Here is a 21,864-nt window from a genome sequence, read left to right as displayed (position 1 = left end):
TGCTCCATCGCCCCGGCCTCTGACACGCTGCCCGCCCCGCGCTTGGGAAGCATCCTCAGCCGTGGTGTGACTCTGAAGGCCCGAGGCTGCCCAGCTCTCTAAGGAGGGAGGCGTTTCTGTGAGTAGGTGAGTCTGACATCTGGGGCAGTAAGATGTGCTGAGATCCAGGGTCTCACGGTGAAAAACCATCGGGGGCAGTTTTTCTGGGGATCATGTTCCCCTTCTCAAAGGCATTCATGGCCCATGGGCACTGGCTGCTTCCTTGGCCAGCTCTGCAGCTTGACCTCCCTGCTGGGACTTCAGCAGCTCATGACTGCTGATGGCACTGGGCACCCTCAAGTCTCAGGTCCAGTGGTGAGTGCCCGAGCTCCAGACCTATGTGTCCAGCTGCCTGCTGGACATGCTGTTTGTGGGTCCCACAGGCTCTGGAGAAAGGAGTAAGCCCGACACCAGGGTCCCTTCCTCTGGGCCAGTGTTTTGTAGACAAGGGACTTAACGCAGGTTCGTGAATTCCCAGAATTGTCCACACAACTGTGCCCGGAGCACATGCCTCTCCTCACACTGCCAGGTCTGTGAGCCAGAATGTGTTGCCTCTGACCGCCACTTTCCAAAGCCACCCCATCCCTGCCTGGGCCTCCCCGTGGCCTCCCAGTCCCTGCCTGGCCCTCTGTGGCTACCCTGTCCTGCTGGGCCTGGCCCCTCTGGCCCCTCCTCCTCACCCACACCTCCTTTCCTTCACCCACCGTGCCCAGCCACTGGCCTCCCTGACCAACCATGCTGGATCCTGCCCCGTGCCTTGGCCTTGCCACCCCGCTGCCTGCAGTGCCCTCTCCCCAGCTCTCCTCCTCACCTGCTCATGGTGGGCGACTCTGCGTCACTCACGGCTCCTTCACAAACAGTCACTCTGCAGACCTGGGGCTATTTGGCTATGAGCTTGCTTGTTGGTTCTGTCTCCCGGACTCCTGTTGATGTCCCTGGAGAGGAGGCAGGACCCTCAGCCTCTGGTGAGCCCTGAGGGGAGGCAGGACCCTCAGCCTCTGGTGACCGGGGCCCAGCTCAGTTCCTATCTTGCCTGCAGGTGCTCAATAAATGTGCATCAATGGTGAACAGCTCAGCACCGTGGTCTGAGAGCTGAGGAGTGAGTCGGGCAGCTGGGGATGTCAGAAAGGTGTTCCAGGTTCTGAGGGGCCACCCGAGGGTGTTGAGGGCTCCTTTGTTCTGAGGCCAGGGGCCCACTGGAGATTTCCTAAGGAGGTGTGACAGGAAACAAGCCACACGGCTGGTGTTGCGCTTGGAGACGGGGAGGACAGGGAGGGCAGGACCTTGTCCCCTGACCACACTCCAGCAGCACCCTTTATCACATGGGGATCAACCCACGTGTCCATGAGTCCCCAGCCTGGGGTCTTTGGCAGCGGATCCCACTGGGCATTCTAACCGACTGCTTCCTTGGGCCTGTCGGTCAGCAGTGGAAGGAGCGTGATGGCTTCAGCACTTGCCCCAGAACATGGTTTCAAACACGGACCAGGCGTTTCCCCGGGCTCCTGGGACTGGTTCAAGGACTGACCACCCCTGAACTCATACACAAAACTGAGGCCTAGGATATTTCAGGGAGAAGGTTTCTGCCTTTGGGTGGACTCTAAGGAGAGATGAAGAACCAGTGGCCCGCAGTGGCCACGTGTGCTGTGGAGGGTCACAACAGTAAGATCATGTAACAAAACCACAGCATCCGTGGCAACTGCCACGAATACGGGCTTTCCACTCCCGGGCATTTCTCTGGGCTCCTTGTGGTGCACTCGTTCTTCAGTGAGTCTGAGGGCAGTGCGGAGACTGCCCTCTCCTGTGTACACAGCAGGCCAGGCGCAGAGACCCAGCTCAGACACTGACCAATGTCTTTTAACAAATGCCCCCGGGCCCCTCTTCACTGCCAGGCTCTGAGGCCAGCTGGGAGGCAGTGTGCAGATTTGTGGTCGTGCTCCTCCCAAACCTGCTGCTGGGCAGGGTTTGCTGGCCAGGTCTGGAGCCCGAGGTCTGGAGCCCAGCTGTCACCCGCCACTGGTTCTGAGGAGGCAGAGGAGAAGGAGGGTCAGGGGGGAGAAGGGCAGGAAGAGGAAGGAACAGTGAGGGCCAGGGGAAGAGGCGCTGGACAGGCATGTCTGCAGGACCTGAGGAGCAGAGAGGGTCAGGCTGAGGGACAGCAGCAGGGCAGGGAGCGAGGAGGGAGAGCAGGGCAGAGGCAGGAGAAGGGGCAGGTGGAGAGGAGAGACCAGGGAGGGAGGGAAGGTGAGGGCAGATGAAAGGGCCCTAGAGGACTGAGGGGCAGAGAAAGTGTGATGGGGAGAAGCCGAGGAGAAGTGGGGGAGGGAGGAGAGGGCTGGGAAAAGTGGAGAGAAACCAGAGGAAATGCCGGAGGAGGAGACAAGGAGGGGGAGGAGGAGACAAGGAGGGGCGGCCAGTGCTCTGACCCACCTGCAACCCCACCCAGCAGATGGACAAGGGCCCTCACGATGTGATCTTGGGGTTCACAGGCTCCAAGCACAACCTGGACCTCGGGTCAGAATGCTTGGCCTCAGCCGGGCGGTGCAAGAACCACCCCACAGGTGTGGCTGACCTTAGGGTCCACCGACTCTGGACAGGGCGGTGGGCCTCACACAGCCCTGCTGCCGGCAGCTCCCACAGGAAGCCAAAGGCAAGTGGTGAGCAGTTAAAGCCCCAGGGTCTTCTGAGGGCTTAGATGGAGCTGGGGGAGTAGGAGGGGCAGGAGAGGAGGAGGGGGGAGCAAGCAAGAGAATAGGGAGTGACAGCTGGGGAGAGAGAGGCAGGCAGGGATGAAGGGGAGGTAGGCAAGGTAGAGAGGGAGTGGAGGGGGAAGGAGGGGGGGAGAGGTGGGAGAGGGAGGGGGAGGGAGAGGGAAGGGGAGGGAGAGGTGCAGGAGGGAGAGGGAAGGGGAGGGAGAGATGCAGGAGGGAGAGATGGGAGAGGGAGGGAGAGGGAGAGAGGGAGAGGTGGGAGAGGGAAGGGGAGAGGGAGGGAGAGGGAGAGGAGGGAGGGGGAGGGAAGGAGAGGGAGAGGAAAGGGGAGGGAGAGGTGCAGGAGGGAGAGATGGGAGAGGGAGGGAGAGGGAGAGAGGGAGAGGTGGGAGAGGGAGGGGGAGGTGGGAGAGGGAAGGGGAGGGAGAGATGCAGGAGGGAGAGGTCGGAGAGGAAGGGGGAGGGAGTGGGAGAAGTGGGAGAGGGAGAGGGAGGTGGAGGAGGGAGAGGGAGAGGTGGAGGAGGGAGAGGGAGGGGGAGGAGGGAGAAGGAGAGGTGGAGGAGGGAGAGGGAGGGGGAGGAGGGAGAGGGAAGGGGAGGGAGAGATGCAGGAGGGAGAGGTGGGAGAGGGACAGGGAGGTGGAGGAGACAGCTGTGGAGGGCAGAGGGCAGTGGGAGGGGGAGGGAAGTGGGGGAGGGAGAGGGACCTGGGCGAGGGAGAGGGGAGGACACAGGCAGTGGAGAGCAGTCAGAGGGAAGGACCCCAGCCCTACAGTGACGCTGGCCGTCTGCTGGCAGGATGGGCCCGGCCGCAGGCAATGAGTCGGGGACCCTGGATTTCGTGCTGCTCGGGCTGCGGCCCTTGCTGTGGACCGCGCTGCTGCTGGCCTATCTGGCCACCGTGCTGGGCAACGGCGCGCTGGTGGGGCTGATCGCGCTGGACCGGCGGCTGCATAGGCCCATGTACCTCCTGTTGTCTCACCTGGCGCTGCTGGACACGGCCTATGTGAGCACCACGCTGCCCCAGGCGCTGGCGCACATGGCCTCGCGCCGCGCCCGCCTCTCGCTGGCACGCTGCGGGGCGCAGCTCTACGTGGGCATCTCCCTGGGCAGCTGCGAGGCGCTGCTCCTGGCCGCCATGGCCCTGGACCGCAGCTTGGCGGTGTGTAGGCCCCTGCACTACACCACGCTGGTGACCCCGCTGCGCTGCGCTGCGCTGGCTGGCGCCGCCTGGACGCTGGGCTTCGCGCTGTCGGTGCCCAACGCCGCGGCCGCGCTGCGCCTGCCCTTTTGCGCCGGGAGGCCGGCCGTGGACCACTTCTTCTGCGAGCTGCCCGCGGTGCTGCGGACGGCGTGTGCAGACACCACCGCCAACCACAGGCTCATCTACGGCCTGGGCGTGCCCATCCTCCTGGTGCCCCTGACCTTCATCCTCGCCTCCTACGCCTCAATTCTGGCCGCGGTGGGCAAGTTGCCTTCCGCCAGGAGCCGCCTCAAGGCCCTGTCCACCTGCAGCTCACACCTGGCGGTAGTGGGGCTCTTCTACGGCACGGTGAGCGCCATGTACCTGCGCCCGCGCGCCTCCAGTGCCCTCCCTGCCAGGCAGCACAAGCTGGTGGCCGTTTTCTACCTTGTGGTCACGCCCGTCCTGAACCCGCTCATCTACAGCCTTCGGAACCGCGAGGTCCACGCAGCAGCCCGCTATGCTCTGGCCCGGCTGCGGGGCGTCCGCGCTGCGCGGCGCTGACAGCCAGGCTGGTGACCGGCCTCCCAGCCTCTGCCCACTCCTGGAATTGGACCGGGCCTGGGTGTCTTCGCTTCTGTCAGCTTTGGCTGCTGCGTCTTCTACCCCTTAGCTGGAGAGCAGCCGAGACGACAGGAGCGGGCAGCTGGGTTCCAGAACCCAGAAACTTCCGTCGGTGGATACCGGAATCCGAATTTTATCTCATGTTCGTGGGTCACAAAATATTATTCTTCTGTGGATTTTTTTCAACCATTTGAAAATACAAAAATCAGTTTTAGATAGCAGAGCTGGGTGTGTAAACCCTGATGGGGGGCCAAGACGGATTATTGTCAGGATTAAATAAATAAGGTGTCTCTGCTGTCCTGTTTTTTTTTTTTTTAACCTCAATCCAGTGTAAGCTGGTCACTTTCTTGGCCACTTGGATGTGACAGGCAGCACCCTCTCCTGCCAGGGCCTTCTGTAAGGGCCACATGCACTGCAGCTGGGACTCAGGCTGACCTCAGGCTGCATTGCACCTCCAGTTCCCACAGGACACAAGGAAGGCACCTGAAATCAGGTGACACATGCAGCTGGAAGTGAGGAGCCAGGGTCAAGACTCCAGGCTAGTGATCTTACCCTCATGTCGCCCCCTCTCCCGTCCCCCTTTTTACAGATCCCTGGAGGCAGAGAGTCGGGCATTGATGTCAGTGTGACCTGCATACAGACGGGTCACATTTGTGGGACGTATTTGTGGCTACATGGGAAACATCACTTAAGTCCCCAGCAGCTGTGTCTGCTCTGCCTCTTGTTAGTGCAGCCTGTGGCTCACGCACGTGTCACACTCATGTGTCCACAGCTAGGGCAACTGTGAAACAGGCTTTGGGTGCCAGGTGGGTGCCTGGTGCTCAGGACCTCGCTTCTGGCTCACACCATCATCCTGCGCACAGAGCGCTCTCAGGAGGACAGGCAGGGCTGCAGGCTGGGAGGTGGGTCAGCCTGGGCCCAGGTGTGAGGGACACAGTGTCAGCCAGCATGTACTGATGGTGTGAGAAGAACCAGGGAGGATGCTTGCCACTCACCAGCAAGGTGCACTTTACTCTCTCCCTGCCACACTCGCGGTTCTGAGGTAGGGAATATGTTTATGCTCAATTTAGAAAAGACAAAAAGCCATGGCCAATCTGGGGAGGTCTGACTGCTGAATCTTGGCGCCCACCCACTGTAGCTGATGGTTATTATTTTTATTTTCTGCAACACAACTGCTTAAAGGGTCGTTTCTGCCACTTGTCACTGAAGCACAGCGGTCCTCCAGGTAGGAGCACCAATTGCAGGCGCAGAGCTCCAAGGTGGGCGGGAGGTGAGCGCAGCCCGCGGGACCGCCCCCAGCCCCCCAGCGCACTCCCAGCCCCCACCCCTTCCAAAGCCAGGCACCCCCTTAGCTAGCCCGGGGAGCAGATGTGACAGTCTGAGCGTCCTGAGGAAAGCAGCCACACTAAAGTCAACAGTCAGTGTCAGGAGGGGGCCGGGCTGCAGGGTGGGCGGGTCTCTGGCAGGCCACAGGTGAGGGCTGGTCCTCAGGATGGCAAAGCTGTTCCACAAAGTGAAAAGGCAGGAAGTCCAGCAAGGGCCCAGCGAGACACTCCATCAGACATCTGCCAGACACGAATGGTCAGCGCTGCGCTCCGGTGGGAGCTGGCCTGGCAGTGACCAGCACACTCCGTGCCTGGAGAGGGCGTAAGTGAATATGCTTTGGCTCCTCAGGATCCACCACACAGCCCCAAGGAGCCAGCAGCCCTCTCCCAGGCACACCCAAGAGACAGGGAAGCGCAGCGGGCACAGAGCCGTGGGAGTGTCCATACCAGCACTGCCCTCACAGCCAGAGAGGGAGCAGCTCCAATGTGAAAGCCAGCACTCAACTCAAAGTCATGTGAATCGTGTCTCAAATAGGCTGTTAACCCAAGCAACAGCACCTGGTGTCCATGTCACCCACACCAGCCACTGTCCCCAGCACTTGTGAGGGACTAACTCACGGGATCCATTCAGTGACCCTGTGAAGTCTGTCCTGTTTGAATCCTGTTTTACAGGAGGCTAAATGGAGGCACAGAGACATGAAGTCACTTGGCCAGGGTCACACAGCAGAAAGGGGTGAAACCAGGTCCAGAAGCACATGGACTTGCTCCAAAGGTGGCCCTCCCACCCACTGTGCTTCACCACCACAGGTGGCCCTGCCCTGGCACCAGGGCTGCTTTGGTCTCACCCAGTGGGAGGTCTACAGCGGCCTTCCCTTTATTCAGTCACCAGCTGAAGTGGAGTGGACTTCCTGTCCATATGCCCAGGTTGTGGACTGCTCCCCATGTGCCTGGGCCCCACTTCAGTGTCCGAGGCATGGCCAGGGGTTGCTGGGGTGTAGGGGCCTGTGGAAAGACGGGGGAGGCCTGAGGGTGGGGGTGGGCAGGGCTGATCAGGGGCCTCCAGCACCAGGGGGGGGGGCGTGGGGATTTCTCACGGGGAGACCCTGGAAAAGGGAATGTGATGAGGACCACAGCCTCAGGGCTGCAGAGGCTCCACACTCTGCCTTCACACGGGCACAGAGGTGCCGGGTTGGTAATGAGCAAAATCCTCTGAGGGGCAAATCCTCAGGGCTCTCATCTGTGTCCAGAGCCAAAGATTGAAATCTCTGGTTCCTGGGGTCCCGGGAGTTCCTGATCAGTGAGGAGGCTGGGGCTCTGTCCTCGGCACCAGACAGACGGAGCAGCAGAGGTAAGCGGGCTCTCCATGAAGGGGCAGGGAGACAGGCTGTGGGGGAACAGAGCCTGGGGCTCCCTCTGAGTGTGATGCTGGGACAGCTGTCCCTGGACACGCTGGTGCCTTGTAGCAGGTGTTACGCTGGGGTCACTCTTTGACTCTGCCCAGTTTTATAGGCAGCAGTGGAATCAACCTTCGTAGTTTTTAATTTTGCTGCTAAAAAGGCAAATGCATTTTCTTAACACAACTTAAAAGGGACAAGTGTAAAGTTCTGCTTGACTATTACCACCAGTTACAGTCCTCCCCTTTGAGGGGACCTCCCTCCTTGGTTTGGGGAATACTCTTCCATACATTTTCTGGGCATTTTTATGAATATATTTGGAGCTGAAGAAAAACAGCCATATAGTTTTGGGTGGGGTTTTATGTAAGTGAATGAGACCTTCCTCTTATTCACCACTTGCTTTCTGGGGGCATAATACTTTCTGAATAGCTTCCATTTAATTGTACCTGAAATGCATTCCTTTTACCCTGCAGTATGGTATTCTAGATGGCTCAACCATATTCACTGCGAGCCTTGAATAGCTCCCTCTGCACTTAGACAGCAGTGGGGCCAGTGTGAACTCCAGCCCTGATTCTAGAGGGGAGCGCAGCGGGATGCGGTCTCCGTACAGCGCGGAGGCTGTGGTGTGGGGGCACAGTACCAGGGACAGCAGCTCATCACACTTCAGGTAGGAAGATGGCTCAGGGGTGGACACTGCCCGCCCCAGCATTGTAGAGCTGCCTCAGAGCCGAGTTTCCTGCCATCCTGGGCCCTGGCCGAGAGCCCTGCTGCCCCAGTTATCACCCGTTGACTGTTGGCTGTCGGTGGCTGTCCCTCTGGTTGGTGTTTTGTGTTTCAAGCTTCAGGTGTCCCTGGCCTTGGGCAGCCACCCCCTGATGGAGGCTAAAGTCACTTTGGTTCCACCGACATTCAGGTAGAGCCAACCTGATGCTGGTGGACCTTGTGCTCTGTAGGATGCTACCAGCATCTCCGTCCTTCACCTGCCAGGGGCCAGTGGCACCCCTGTTGTGACAGCCAACAAATGTCACCACACATGACAAAGGTCCCCCGAGGGGCTAACTCACCCCCAGCTGAGGTCCACTTCCAGGATCAAACCCAGCACTTACAGAACGAGGTAGGACAGGTAGAGCTGGAGAGAGCAGGGACGCGGCCAGGCCCTGGCTCCTGGGGCCGTGGCTTTCCTGCCCCCCACGGAGGGTCTGGTGTATGTGGAAGGGGGGTGTGCTGACTCCTGGCATCACAGGCTTCCAGTCCTGGGACGTCGCAGTGGACCACATCCCGCAAGGCAGGGAGCAGGTTCTGCCTCGCAGAGCTTCCCCGTGGGTGGGCTGCGGCGCTGGCTCGTGCTGGACAGCAGGAAGGGCCTGCAACCAGACCTCACGCAGGAGCAGCGAGTAGGGAAGGTGACCAGAGCAGAGCCAGGCTCAGTTAGGATATGAGATGGACAAGAGGGACCCACAGCCGGGGCACTGAGAGGAGACCTTGGGCAGCAGGGGCATTTGGCTAAACTGACTGGGATTCTTGCTGAAGGAAGGTCAGGGAGACCAGATACCTAGGACAGAAGAGGAGCTTGATCAGAAGCTGGGGGCAGTGGACAGAGGCCGAAGCCCAGGTCAAAGCCTGGGGTGGAGGGGAGCCTAACTGGTCAGCGCTGGGTGTCCTGTCCCAGATGGGCAAGCGAGAACAGTGCCCAGCCCCAGGGCTGCACCTGGTGTGCTCCTCTCTGCCTTCCATGGACATCTCGCGGCTCTGTGTGCGAGAGGGTGTCTCCTTTGTCTGGAAGAGGGACCCAACCCTGTGACACACTGTTCTACTGAGCTGTTTGTGCCGGGCACTCTTCTGCCAGACCAGGCACAGCAGCCCTCTGGCCCTTGTGCTCTACCAGGGGCAGGCAGACTGGCCAGTAGCAAGTGAACAAAGCAACTTCAGGGTTTTTTAAAAACACCCAGATGGTTCCCTGGGAGTGGCCTGTGTGCTGGGGAGTTGCTTCAGTAGGGTCACTGGGAAAGGACTCTGAGGAGGAGGACATCTTAGTGGACACGGCAGGAAGAGAAGGAAACAGGGACATGATGCAGACATATGGGGAGAGCATCTCAGGGCACGGGAGAGCAGGTACGAAGGCGGGGTGAGAAGGAAGAGGTGACCACGGGACAGGTCTTCACAGTGGCGCTTGGCAAGCACAAGAGTGGGAGAGACGGCGTGCAGAGGTGGCCGAGAGCTACTCCACACAGGGGCCTGTAAAAGGGGGACCAGGATACAAGCCCCCAGGGAAAGAGCCTGTGTGGGGAGAGAAAGGCAGAGGCCCTGAGGTGGGGGCCTGAGCTCCCGGACCAGAGTCCAGAAAAGCAGGCAGGGCCAGGCCAGCTCGTAGGACACCTGACTTCCTCCCTGGCTCCTGCGCACCACGGATCTGATTTGCCCTTGGCCGAGACCCCGGGGCTCTGCGCCCAGGACGCATGCGCACAGGCGCGGCCTCATGGGCACCTTCTCCATCCTCTCCCCTCCCAGGCTTCCTCGGCCGGCGCGCGCCCTGCAGCTGGCCCATGCCCGTGGCCCACACTCCCCCGGGCGGCCCCGCAGCCTGGGCCAACCAGAGCGGAGCGCGCGACTTCGTGCTGCTGGGCTTCGCGCACGTGCCCAGGCTGCGCCCGCTGCTCGCCGCACTCTTCCTGGCGCTCTTCCTGCTGGCGCTGCTGGGCAACACGCTCATCGCGCTGCTGCCCGGCCTGGACCCCGCCCTGCGCGCGCCCATGTACTTCTTCCTGCGCCAGCTGGCCCTGGTGGAGCTCTGCTTCTCGCTGGACGTGGCGCCGCGCCTGCTGCTGACCCTGCTGCGGCCCGGGCGTGGCGTGTCCCCCGCGGCCTGCGCCCTGCAGCTGCTGCTCGTGCTGTCGTGCGTCACGTCCGAGTGCTTCCTGCTGACCGCCATGGCCTGGGACCGCTTCGTGGCCATCTGCAGGCCGCTGCACTATGGCGCCCTGGTGAGCCTCAGGCGGTGCCGCCTGCTGGCCGCTGCCTGCTGGCTGGCGGGAGTCCCCGTGGCGCTGGTCTTCACCATCTGGCTGTTCAGCTTCCCCTTCTGCGGGCCGCGTGGCATCCGCCACTTCTTCTGTGACATCGCCCCTCTGCTCAGCCTGGTGTGCGCAGACACCAGGGTCTTCGAGGCCAACGTGTTGGCGGCCACGGTGCTGGTCATGTTCATTCCCTTCTGCCTGATTGCCACATCCTACGCCAGGATTCTGCTTGTTGTCCTGAGGATGCCGTCGGCCTCGGGGCGCCTCAAGGCGCTGTCCACCTGCGCGTCCCACCTCATCGTGGTGATTCTGTTCTATGGCACCACGGGGGTCATCCATTTGCGCCCCAAGGCCAGCTACTCTCCTGAGAGCAAGCAGGTGGTGTCCCTGTCCTACACCCTGGTGACCCCCATGCTCAACCCGCTCATCTACAGCCTTCGCAACAAGGAGGTGAAGGCTGCCCTGGGGCGCGTGTGTGGTCAGAGAAGAGGTACCCACTTTCCATGACCTGTCTCTGACTCCCAGCCGTTTTCGGTGGCTCCTGCCCTAGTGGTCCTTAGTGAGGTCACTGTGCACCAGAACTCTGCCTTCTCCCCAGTGGTCCTGAACCCACATCCTCCCTGCAGCTCCAAGCACTCAGCACCCAGGGCTCAATGATGGACCGTGGGCTGGACCCAAGTTGAAAAGCATGGAGATGGTGTGTTGGAGGTGGAAACCCTGCTGCCACGCCAGCTCTAGTGAGAGTCTCTCTCTCTCTCTCTCTCTCACACACACACACACACACACACACACAACATGCCATTAAACTTGAACTTAGGGTAAATGAGAAATTGGCTTGGGTATCAGTGGATCTCACTCTCGTTCACCTGAAGTCAGAGTCGACTGGGCATTGTGAATCGGCAGCCCTACATGGAGGTGGTATTTGCTTCCCATGCCATCCTTGTGTGACATCTGTCATCCCACAGTTCTGGAGGTCTGGACTCTAACCTGGGTGTCACTGGGCTAAGATCCAGGTGTGGCAGGGCTGGCCCCTCTCTCGAGACCCCAGAAGAATCCTCCTGTGATCCTCCAAGCCTCATTTGGAAGTTGAGTCCTCCCATGCCAGTCCGCCTCTCCTGCCTGCCTCTCCCCTGCAGAGGACCTTGTATGACATCAGGCCCACCCAGATAACCCCGGACGTCTCTGCATCACCAGACCCTTAACTTGGTCACACTGCAAAGTCCCTTTTGCTGTGTGGAGCCCAGGCTGAGGCCGTGGGTATTAGCCCTGGTACGTCTCGAGGGGAGTGTTGTTGTCCCTACTGTCCCACCCTTTAGGGCCCGCCTTGAACAGAACCCACCGGAGGAATCTGGGAGGAGCTGTTTCCATGCTGTGCTTGGGAGTGGACCAGCGGTACCTGGGCTGTTCGCATTGCAGGTGTCCACCCCACACTCCTACAGTTATGCTTGAGAGCTTTGGGCCCTCTCTCATGGTCTTGCTGACAGGAATTGTCACCAGCATCAGTGGGGGACTGGGCTGGTCCAGGGCCACCTGCAGAGCCATCCTGCAAGACCTATCTGTGAGAATCTCATTTTTTTTTTGGGGGGGGGTAACAAAACCCAGTTTCTTCCCCAATTTCCATGAACTTGGGATTAGGGACAAAACTGCTGCTACTTTCTTGCCCCCTTTAGTCTGAGAACAGGACCGTCTCACAATAAGTGACCCACGAAGAGAGAAGTCCAGCCCTGTGGCCCATGCTGAGTTCCTAGCCTAGTGACAGGAGTCTGTACATTTCCATTTTGCTGAAGCTGATGTTGGTAGGATTTTTTTGACCAAGATGTCTGGCCAGTTCACGTGCGTGTGTCCTTCCTCTGAGTCTGCAGTCCCTCACGTTCCTGATCCTAGGGTGTGTCATTTGTTCCCTGTGGCCAGAGTCTCACCTCCTTCCCTGTTGCTCTATGGTTTTGCTGACATGAATTGTCACCAGCGTCCTGAGCATGGAGCTCGGTGTGCACCCGAGGTTCCGGTCACAGAAGAGGCACTATGGACTCACAGCAGGAAACGGTAACTACGCTGCGCTGCGGGCTGGGCTGGGCGCGGCTCTGTCTGCTGCTCCACATTCTCCATGTCACATCACTACAGTTGTTCCCCATGCCTGTCTGCACCCCCGGCCGAGTTAGAGCCACGTCCAACGTCCTCCTCTCCGGCTGTCTCCACTGCAGGCCTCCCCACCTGCCCCCCCCCCCCACCTCTGCTGGGTGGTGTGGGCAGAACTGCGTCCATTCCTAAGTTCATACGTCACAGTCCCAGCCCCCCGAGTCTCTGGACGTGACCCTGCTTGGAGATCGGGCCCTTGAAGAGCTGGTTAAGTTAAACTGGGGCCCTGAGGGCGAGTCCTGTCCCATATGAGTGGTGTCATTGGAGACTGGTGGCCGACACACACCATCGGCCCTTGGCACCTGTGGGTTCTGCATCTGTGGATTCCACTGTGGGCTGGACATCCTGGAGGGAGGTGCAGCCAGCCCTGGCCATGCACGTGCTTGCTTCTCTGGCTATCGACCCCCAACACCGAGTAAGAGCTCTTTACGCAGCGTGCACCTCGGCTTGGGTCCCACCAGCCACCCACAGACCATGGCCTCCCCCAGGAGGCACATGGGTGGCAGGCAGACTGGAGGCCACAGCACCCAGGGCTTGAGCACCTGCAGATGGGTGCCCTCTGGGGCCTGGTACAGAAGCCATCGGCGGGAAGACAGAGGGATGGCCACCGCACACAGAGGGAGAAGCTCAGGAAGAGCCAGACGGCCAGCCTCCATCTTGAACTTGTGTCCCTAGACCACAGCAGGCCTGTCACTCACGCCACCCGGCAACACACCTGTTATCTCCTGCTGCCCCAGGCCCAACCCGCTGCCCCGGCCCACGGCCCCTCATGCCATGTGCCTTGTGGGAGGTGCTGCTCTCACAGGTTCAGCTGGGTGACCTGCCCAGAGCCACGCATGGCACTTGATCTTCAGGGGCGATTTCTGTGTCTCTTCCTCCCTACTCCCTCTCTTTCTCCCACTCCCTTCCTCTCCCCTCCCTTCTTCCTCTCTCCCCGATTCCCCACCCTCTCTCTTCTCCCTCTCTCCTCCCCTCATTCTCTTGCTCCTCTCCCTTCCCTCATCCCTTCCTCCCCTCCCTCCCCCTCCCTCCTCCCTCCCTCATCCCTCATCCCTCCCTCATCCCTCCCTCCTCCCTCCCTCCTCCTTCATCCCTCCCTCATCCCTCCCTCATCCCTCCTCCTTCCCTCCCTCCCTCCCCCCTCCTTCCCTCCTCCCTCTCCCTCCCTCCCCCTCCCTTCCCCTCCCTCCCTCCTCCCTCCCTCCTCCTTCCTTCCCTCCTCCCTCTTCCCTCCCTCTCTCCTCCTTCCCTCCCTCCTCCCTCCCTCCTCCTTCCTTCCCTCCTCCCTCTTCCCTCCCTCTCTCCTCCTTCCCTCCCTCCTCCCTCCCTCCTCCTTCCTTCCCTCCTCCCTCTTCCCTCCCTCTCTCCTCCTTCCCTCCCTCCTCCCTCCCCCTCCCTCCTCCCTCTTCCTTCCCTCCCTCCTCCATTCCTCCTCCCTCCCTCCCTCCCTCCTCCCTCCCTCTTCCCTTCCCCTCCCTCTCTTCCTCCTCCCCCTCTTCCTCCTCCCTCTCATGCATAATATGCAGTAGGCTACTATGTAACTGTTAAAATGGCGAGGAGACTTTTATATGTGGATCTAGAAAGACAAACTGTAGTAAGATTCAGTAAAGACATTATCACAGAGTGTGCACAGTGTGGCTCCTTGTGGAAAACGAAGGTGTAGGTGTATGTCTTTGTGGAGAAAGACCTCTGGCAGGGGTGAGTCCTCTCCTACTTGACCTCCGATTGGCTGATCTGGAAGGGAAGGGATACAGCTGAGGATCCCTTACCGGGAATTCTTGGTACCAGAGTGTTTTGGACTTTGGATTGTTCTGGATTCTGGGATATTAGTTTTTGCATACATACGCGATGGATATCTTGGGGTGGACTCAAGTCTAAACCAAGGTCAGCCATTTCTCATATGCTCTGTACGGAGCCTGAAGACGACTGGTCCACTAGTGACATACTTTGTCCATCACATGGCTTCATGGTGAGGACTTGTCCATCTCTGGTGTCTAGTTGGTGCTCAGAACTTTCAGAATTTGGAGCATCTCAGATTTCGAGTTCTCAGACCAGGGATTCTCCATCTGTATTTATTTCCATAAGACTTAAATTTCTTATAAAAAGCAAATGTTTGTTTTGTAATGAAACAATGACAATAGAACAAAGTGTCTGGGTAAGTCACAGCCTTACTCTTAGGTGAGGAGAAGAAAGGGCTTGGGACCCCAGACCTGGGAGCAGGTCTCCAAGGCATCTGTACTCCCATGTCGTAGCAGCAGAACTCACACTGGACCTAGGTGCAAGCAACCCACGTGTACACCCACGGACACGGATGAAGGGTGGAGAAAAGAAGAGGGGTAAACACTCCTGCTGAGAGGACCCTTGAGATCACACCAAGTGACTGGCAGCCACAAAGGACAGAGGCCGTGGAAGCCCACTGCGCGGGGTGGCCAGGGAGTCAGATCCACAGGGGTGAGGCCGAGGTGGAGCCAGAGGGGGTCGAGGGGCCTATTGGCGGGTGCAGAACCGCAGCTGTGCAGTAGGAGGAGGCTCCAGAGGGGCAGGGGTGACGGTGGCAGAGCAGTGTGAGCACGTGGCACCACGGACACTCTAGGACCATCGAGCCTCACATTAGGTGGGTTGGCCACCTTGTAACGAGGCCCAGGAAGGGACACGGGGTGAGGCGGGAGGTAAGGAGGTGGTGCCAGCTCCTCTGTGACTCGGCCTCCAGGGGACCGGCCAGGAGGAGAGGGCAGGGGGCTCTGCAGCAGAGGGTCAGAGTGGGCCGTGCTGTGGCCGTGGAAGTGGATAGGGTGTCCTAGGTGTGTGAGCAATCAGGCCGTGGACAGCACGGCCAGAGGCTGGGCAGCTGGCCTGGGCTGGGCGTGTGGGGCCCAGGCCACACAGAGGGAGTGTGGCCCATGCAGCAGTCGGCAGAGAGAGGGATCCTCTGGCCCTGCTCGATGCCCGAGTTCCTGGCATGGGCACAGCCTGGCTCCACAGGCCCCTGGCCAGTGATTTCCTCTGCTCCCTCCCTCCCTGGCCCTGGGCTGTGTCCACGCCCACCTTGACTGCAGGCCTGGGAGCAGGGACAGTGCCCACTCAGTTCATGTCCTTGGCGCACACAGCACGTTCCGGAACAGGCTTCCGGCAAACACGGGCTTCTCTACGGGTCCGAAGACCGGCTCCAGACCAGGCGTGCCCGTGCCCTCTTCCCCCAGGGAGATATCTTTCCGCCAGTCACTTAATTCCACAGAGACCAGGGCGGTCTCCCAGCTGCTCCACTGAGGCTGAAGCTCCCTCCCTGCTGGCAGACTGGCTGTGGGGACCCGGCAGCCCCAGAAGGCGCCTGGCTCCAGACGTGCCAGGCTGGAGTGAGGAGCCGGAGTGCTGGGCACTGGGCGCAGCAGTCCCAGACCCTGCAAGCCACTGCTCAGGATTCCCGCCCGAGTGGGCACCCCTGGCCCGCCTGAGAGCACATCCTTGGGGTAAGAGGCTGGGAGCTGGGCGGGAGGAGGGTCCACCCTGGAGGGAAGCCCGCGGAGGAAGCCTGGAAGGGGAGAGGACGGAGAGCCTGGCCCGCCACGCCCGGGTCACCTGCAGGAGGCTCCCGTGACCTGCGGCTTGTTCTCATTCTACACAGGGAGGAGCCGCGTTTCTCCGAAGAGCTGTGTGTGTTTGTTTGTTTCCTGGGTAGTTTCATTCTTGATCTTTTTAAAATTCATTTTTTAGTTTTTGATGGACACAACATCTTTATTTTTTTATTATTTTTATGTGGTGCTGAGGATCGAACCCAGCGACCCACACATGCCAGGCGAGCGCGCTACCGCTGAGCCACATCCCCAGCCCCCCTTTTTTATGTGGCGGTGGAATGCCCTACAATTCTCATTACACACATAGCGCCCAGTCTTTCATCTCTCTGGTCATATACACAGTATATTCACCAATGCCTGTCTTCACACCTGTACTTTGGCTAATAATGTCCATCCCATTCCACCATCATTAATAACCCCCTGCCCCCTCCCCTCCCACCCCTCTGCCCTGTCTAGAGTTTGTCTATCCCTCCCATGCTCCCCCTCCCTACCCCACTGTGAGTCAGCCTCCTTATATCAGAGAAAACATTCACATTTGGTTTTTTGGGATTGACTTACTTCACTTAGCATCATCTTCTCCAACTCCATCCATCTACCTGCAAATGCCATGGTTTTATTCTCTCTCATTGCTGAGTAATATTCCATTGTGGATGGATGTCACATTTTTTACCCATTCATCTATTGAAGGGCAGTTTTTAAAATGTTGGGTCTGGTGGAATTCAGCAGGGAGCATTGGGAATTTGAAACCTGTCCATGACTATAAAGCCTCAGCTCTTTCTGCCATACCAGGGTTGCTAGGGCCACTGCTGGGGAGGCCTGGAAGTCTGACCGGCTTCCCCCAGCTGAGTGGCTCTGGTGGGGTGGCCCCTGCCTCTGCCAGGCACGTCCTTCCCCTGGTGGCCCCTCTGCCAGGTCAGCCAGTCCCGGAAGCGCCTGCGCCTTCCCCAGCCCTGCGTTTCTGTTCCTGTCCACTGTGACCTGTAGCCTCCTAGGACAGGTTAGATCCCTCCACCACAGGGGGTCTAGCTTGAGGCCAGGTGAAGGGACAGATTCACAAGTCCAGACATGTGCGACTTCTTTCACCTGCAGCAGAGTCCAAGAGGAATGACCCCTGGTCCAGAATCAGTACCTGGGTCTGGTTGCTAGATTTGCTACTTAGGAACTGTGTGAATTTTGTCAAGTGTCTTCACCTCTCTGAGCTTTGTTTTCTGCTCCCCTCAGGGGATGGTCCCCCTGGGTGGTGACCCAGTGCCCGGTGTGGTCAGTGCCTGCCTTGGAAGGCATATTATTTAGTAATAACGGACAGTACTCGTTGCTTGCCACGTTTCAGAAAGTCCTGCAGGTCCCCAAACCCCAGGTTGCCCGGAAGGGGCCGAGGCTCTGTGAGGGCGGCCAGTGGTTTGCTGCTGTGAACTGGAGGGTCTCTATTCAGAGCTGACCCTCCCCGATCCCCATGGGATGGCCGAGGTGTGGTGTAGTTGTGATGGGGAGGCCTTGGAGCCACACAGCTTAGGAGCTCAGAGTCCAGCAGCAAGGGGCCGCTGTGGCAGACCACGCCTCTTCACCTCTCTCCCACGTGCTGCCCAGCACCCAGCAGTGCTGGACAGCGCTCGCCGGGCCAGGCCAGTCCTGACCGTCTCAGGGCATTTGAGAGTCAACCTCGGTTCTTATGTGAGATAAGAGGGGAAAACAGAAAGAAAACAACCGAATCACGGCAGAGGTGAGTCCGAGAGCCGGGACAGAGGGACTGGAGAGTACTGGGGAGGGCCGGGCAGGGAAGAGGGCAGCTGAGGGGTTCTTTACCACCCAGGGGTTCCCTCAGTGCCAAGGACATGGGCTGGGGCCACACCCAGGCCCCCACGTCCACACCCAGGCCCTGGACAGTCCCTCGGCCCACCCTGTCCACACCAGACCCGTCTCAGGTGGACACCATCGCTGGCTTCAGGACTTGGCGGGCTCCAGGCACAGGACTGGAAGGAGCCTGCGGTGTGGACGGGCTGACCTTCCGCGGGGCAGGCTGCGTTCTGAGGTTAGATCTGTGACCAGGGGAACCACGCCCAGAGGAATAAGGCCACCTGGTGGAGAGGGCTCCGGACGTGGCTCCGCCTGCCAGCCAGCGAGTGGGCAGTGCCACACGGGCACAAGGACACCTTCTCTTCCCAGGCCCCGCTCTCCTCATGGGGAAAGTGGGCTCCGGGAGGCAGTGCCCAGCCGCCGGGCCCTACCTGTGTGTCAACATCCTTGGTTTCCACCTCTGCAAAGAGGGTGTCCCCTGAGGGCCTTCAGCTACCTCTGCAGCCCTGGCGCTCCCCTCCTGGGGTGGGAGAAAACTCCCACTGTCCACCTTGGCCAACCTATTCCAAAAACAAGTAAGGAAGGACGGAAGGAGGGACAGAAGGAGGGACGGATGGAAGGAGGGAAGGAAGGAAGGAGGGAGGGATGGAAGGAGGGAAGGAAGGAAGGAGGGATGGAAGGAAGGAGGGACAGAGGAGGGAAGGAAGGAAGGAGGGACGGAAGGAGGGAAGGAAGGAGGGACAGAGGAGGGAAGGAAGGAAGGAGGGACGGAAGGAAGGAGGGAAGGAAGGAAGGAGGGACGGAAGGAAGGAGGGAAGGAAGGAAGGAGGGACGGAAGGAAGGAGGGATGGAAGGAAGGAGGGAAGGAAGGAAGGAGGGATGGAAGGAAGGAGGGAAGGAAGGAAGGAAGGAAGGAAGGAGGGAAGGAAGGAAGGAGGGATGGAAGGAAGGAGGGAAGGAAGGAAGGAGGGATGGAAGGAAGGAGGGAAGGAAGGAAGGAAGGAAGGAAGGAGGGACGGAGAGGGAAGGAAGGAAGGAGGGAGGGACGGAGGAGGGAAGGAAGGAGGGAGGGATGAACGGAAGGAGGGAAGGAAGGAAGGAGGGACAGAAGGAGGGATGAACGGAAGGAGGGAAGGAAGGAAGGAGGGAGGGATGGAAGGAGGGAAGGAAGGAAGGAGGGACAGAAGGAGGGAAGAACGGAAGGAGGGAAGGAAGGAAGGAGGGAGGGATGGAAGGAGGGAAGGAAGGAAGGAGGGACAGAAGGAGGGATGAACGGAAGGAGGGAAGGAAGGAAGGAGGGAGGGATGGAAGGAGGGAAGGAAGGAAGGAAGGACGGAGGAGGGAAGGAAGGAGGGAGGGAGGGATGGAAGGAGGGAAGGAAGGAAGGAGGGAGGGATGGAAGGAGGGACGGAGGAGGGAAGGAAGGAGGGATGGAAGGAAGGACAGAAGGAGGGAAGGAAGGAAGGAGGGACGGAAGGAGGGAAGGAAGGAGGGAGGGATGGAAGGAGGGAAAGAAGGAAGGAGGGAGGGATGGAAGGAGGGACGGAAGGAAGGATAAAATGCCGCCAAAGCTTCTTAGGGAGGAGGAAGAAGCCGTGGTCCTGGGCCGCTGGCCGGGGTCTCTGTTTTACCTGCTGCTGAGGGGCTGGGGGAAGCTTGGCTCTTTGGTTCGTGGTTTCCACGTCTTTAAAACGGGGAGAGCGACGCTCCTACAGGGTTGAGGTGGGGTGAGAGGGAGTGAATGGTGACGCGCCCCGGTCGCTGGCACCTGGGGAAACCCAGGAGCAGGGCCGTCTTCTCTCCTGGCCTCACGCGGGCGCTCAGGGTCTCAGGGTTGCCACCGCCCTGGGCCTCTGAGGGAGAAAGAGGCCTGTCCAGCACACAGGGACGGCCCCGCAGAAGGCAGAAGATGGGTGGGCTGGGGTGCTGGGCACCCCGTGCTGTTGGTTGGACAGAGACGTCTTCCCGAGGGCAGAGAGACGTGCTGCCCGCCGCCCCCTCTGCACCGTGCTCTGAGTATCAGCCTTGAGGCCGCGGGCGCTGCACTAGCCACCTGAGAGCCCGCATGGTCCTCACGGGGTTCTGAGCAGCTGGCAGCTCACCACCTGAGTATTTTAGGAAAGATACACAAGAAATCAGTAAAAACAGTTACTTCTGCAAAGCAGAATAAAAGTGGAAGGAAAATTATCTTTTCGCGTCTATCCTTTAGTACCATTTGAATTTTTCCCATTTTTAAAAATTAAGCTAATTAAAATACAACTGATATATAATTTCGAGGCTTAAATGATCAGATTGTGAGGTTCCTGCATCTCAGTTAGCGGCACTGGCCACCTGTCCTGACCACATCAGCCCCTACTGTAGTTTGCCAGGAGAAGCTCGAAGCTCTGGGTGGCTAGGGAATGCTGCTGGCCAGAGTCCAGGGCCTCGCCCACTCTGCTGGGGATGGTTTCCCTTTCCACCCAGGCCAGGGTTATGGAGCCCTGACGTGTGGACACCACTTCTGGCCCCGTTGGTGGGAAAGGGGAGGTCGTAGGTCTGCACCGCCGTAGAGCCCTGGGTGCTGCTGAGGCTGTTGGTCCGACTGAGAGGCAGGTCCTAGACACCCACGTGAGATGCTCACCCTGGCACCGCGTTGTGAGAGGACCAGGAAGAATGATTCGAAAGCCCCAATGTCTTCGTTTAAAACTGTAGCACAGGGCACCTGGGCTTCGAGGAAAAGACTCCGCTTTGCAGGGTACTGAGAAAAAACTGACACGTTTGTTAAAACATCTCTATGCCAGAAACTTGACAGACGCTGTCACCATCTTAAACAAAGACTTTCTGGAGGGGAGGCAGAGTCCCCTCCCGGAGAAATCAGGACTTAAACTCCCAGTGGATTTCTAGGACAGTGACCGCGCCGATTCTCTCCTCTGATAGATGGTAAATTTCACCACTAGTTGCCATTGACCCCTAGATGATCAAACTCAGAATGAGGGCGATGAGAAGCATTCTCTACTCCAAGAGGCCCACTGTACGGTGTTGAAGGCCACCTGGATCGTTATCAAAAGTCATGACTCTTTGTGTAAATTTTTCCTCCCTCTCTCCTTCCTTCCTTGTGGTGGGGATTCGACCCAGGGTGCTGTACCATGAACTACATCCCCAGCCCTTTTTATTTTATTTACTTATTTATTTTTAATTTTTTCTTTTAATTGTTGATGGACCTTTCTTTCTTTCTTTCTTTCTTTCTTTGTATGGGGTGCTGAGACACAGGGCCTCACACGTGCTAACAAGTGCTCCACCACTGAGCCCAGCCCCAGCCCCCCTTTTTATTTTTTATTTTGACAAAAGACCTCACTAAGTTGCTGAGGCTAGCCCGGAACTTGCCATCCTCCTGCCTCAGCCTCCCTAATGGCTGGAATCACAGGTGTGCACCTACTGTGCACCTATGGCAGCCCCAATGCGCTCAACCAGGTCTTCTGTGACGTCTCCCCCCTGCTCAACCTCTCCTGCACCCACGCGGCCCTCACGGAGCTGGTGGACTTCATCTCGGCCATCGTCACCCTCAGGGGTTCCCTGACTGCCTCCCTTTTGTTTTCTTAGATCACCTCCACAGTCGCTCAGGGGAGCCGATACCATTCATCCCATTTTATGGAGGGAAAACTGAGGTTTGGTGCCACCAACAACATGCCAGGAGTTGTAACAGCAGACAAGGCAGAATCCTGGACCCCGAGGCTTCCGCCCCCTGGTCACACTATCTGGGCCCCTTAGGTTGCCACCACCACGGGAGGCTCTGCCCTGGCTGAGTCCCGTGATGCCAGCCAACCCTGTACCCTGCTGTGCCCCCGGGAGCCGGCCTGACCCTGAGGCCCTGTGGTTCAACAGGCATGCACGGTGGGGGAGGACAGGGTGTGAGCAGGACCGCGCTCACCCAGGTGGGGGAGGCGAACTCCTGACCAACGCGGGAGTGCTTGAGAGGGGCCGCTGCTCAGAAAGGCCACAGTGGGTCCAGGGAGAGAGGCAGGGTCTCCCAGAAGGCTTCTCTGAGGACACAGCCTTCCAAGGAGGAGAAGAATTCCCAGAAACAGGAAGAGCATGG

At 59.2% G+C, this 21,864-nt stretch overlaps 2 protein-coding genes across 2 annotated transcripts; both read left to right on the top strand.

The window, feature by feature from the left end:
- Positions 1-3,546: 3,546 nt before the first annotated feature.
- Positions 3,547-4,494, top strand: LOC308637308 (olfactory receptor 2G3-like; the record flags this gene model as incomplete). Its single annotated transcript, XM_081273622.1, has 1 exon — positions 3,547-4,494. One exon carries the CDS (start codon positions 3,547-3,549, stop codon positions 4,492-4,494), a length of 948 nt encoding a protein of 315 aa, XP_081129748.1.
- Positions 4,495-9,816: 5,322 nt separating this feature from the next.
- LOC308637307 (olfactory receptor 10A7-like) lies at positions 9,817-21,368 on the top strand (the record flags this gene model as incomplete). The annotated part of the gene is made up of 2 exons (XM_081273621.1): positions 9,817-10,777; positions 21,193-21,368. 2 exons carry the CDS (start codon positions 9,817-9,819, stop codon positions 21,366-21,368), a joined length of 1,137 nt encoding a protein of 378 aa, XP_081129747.1.
- Between the last annotated feature and the right edge of the window lie 496 nt (positions 21,369-21,864).

This window comes from Spermophilus citellus, assembly GCF_964194105.1.
Source record: "Spermophilus citellus genome assembly, chromosome: 18".
NCBI lineage: Eukaryota > Metazoa > Chordata > Mammalia > Rodentia > Sciuridae > Spermophilus > Spermophilus citellus.
Note: the sequence above shows the minus strand (reverse complement) of the source record. Positions and strands in the feature narration are given on the sequence as shown.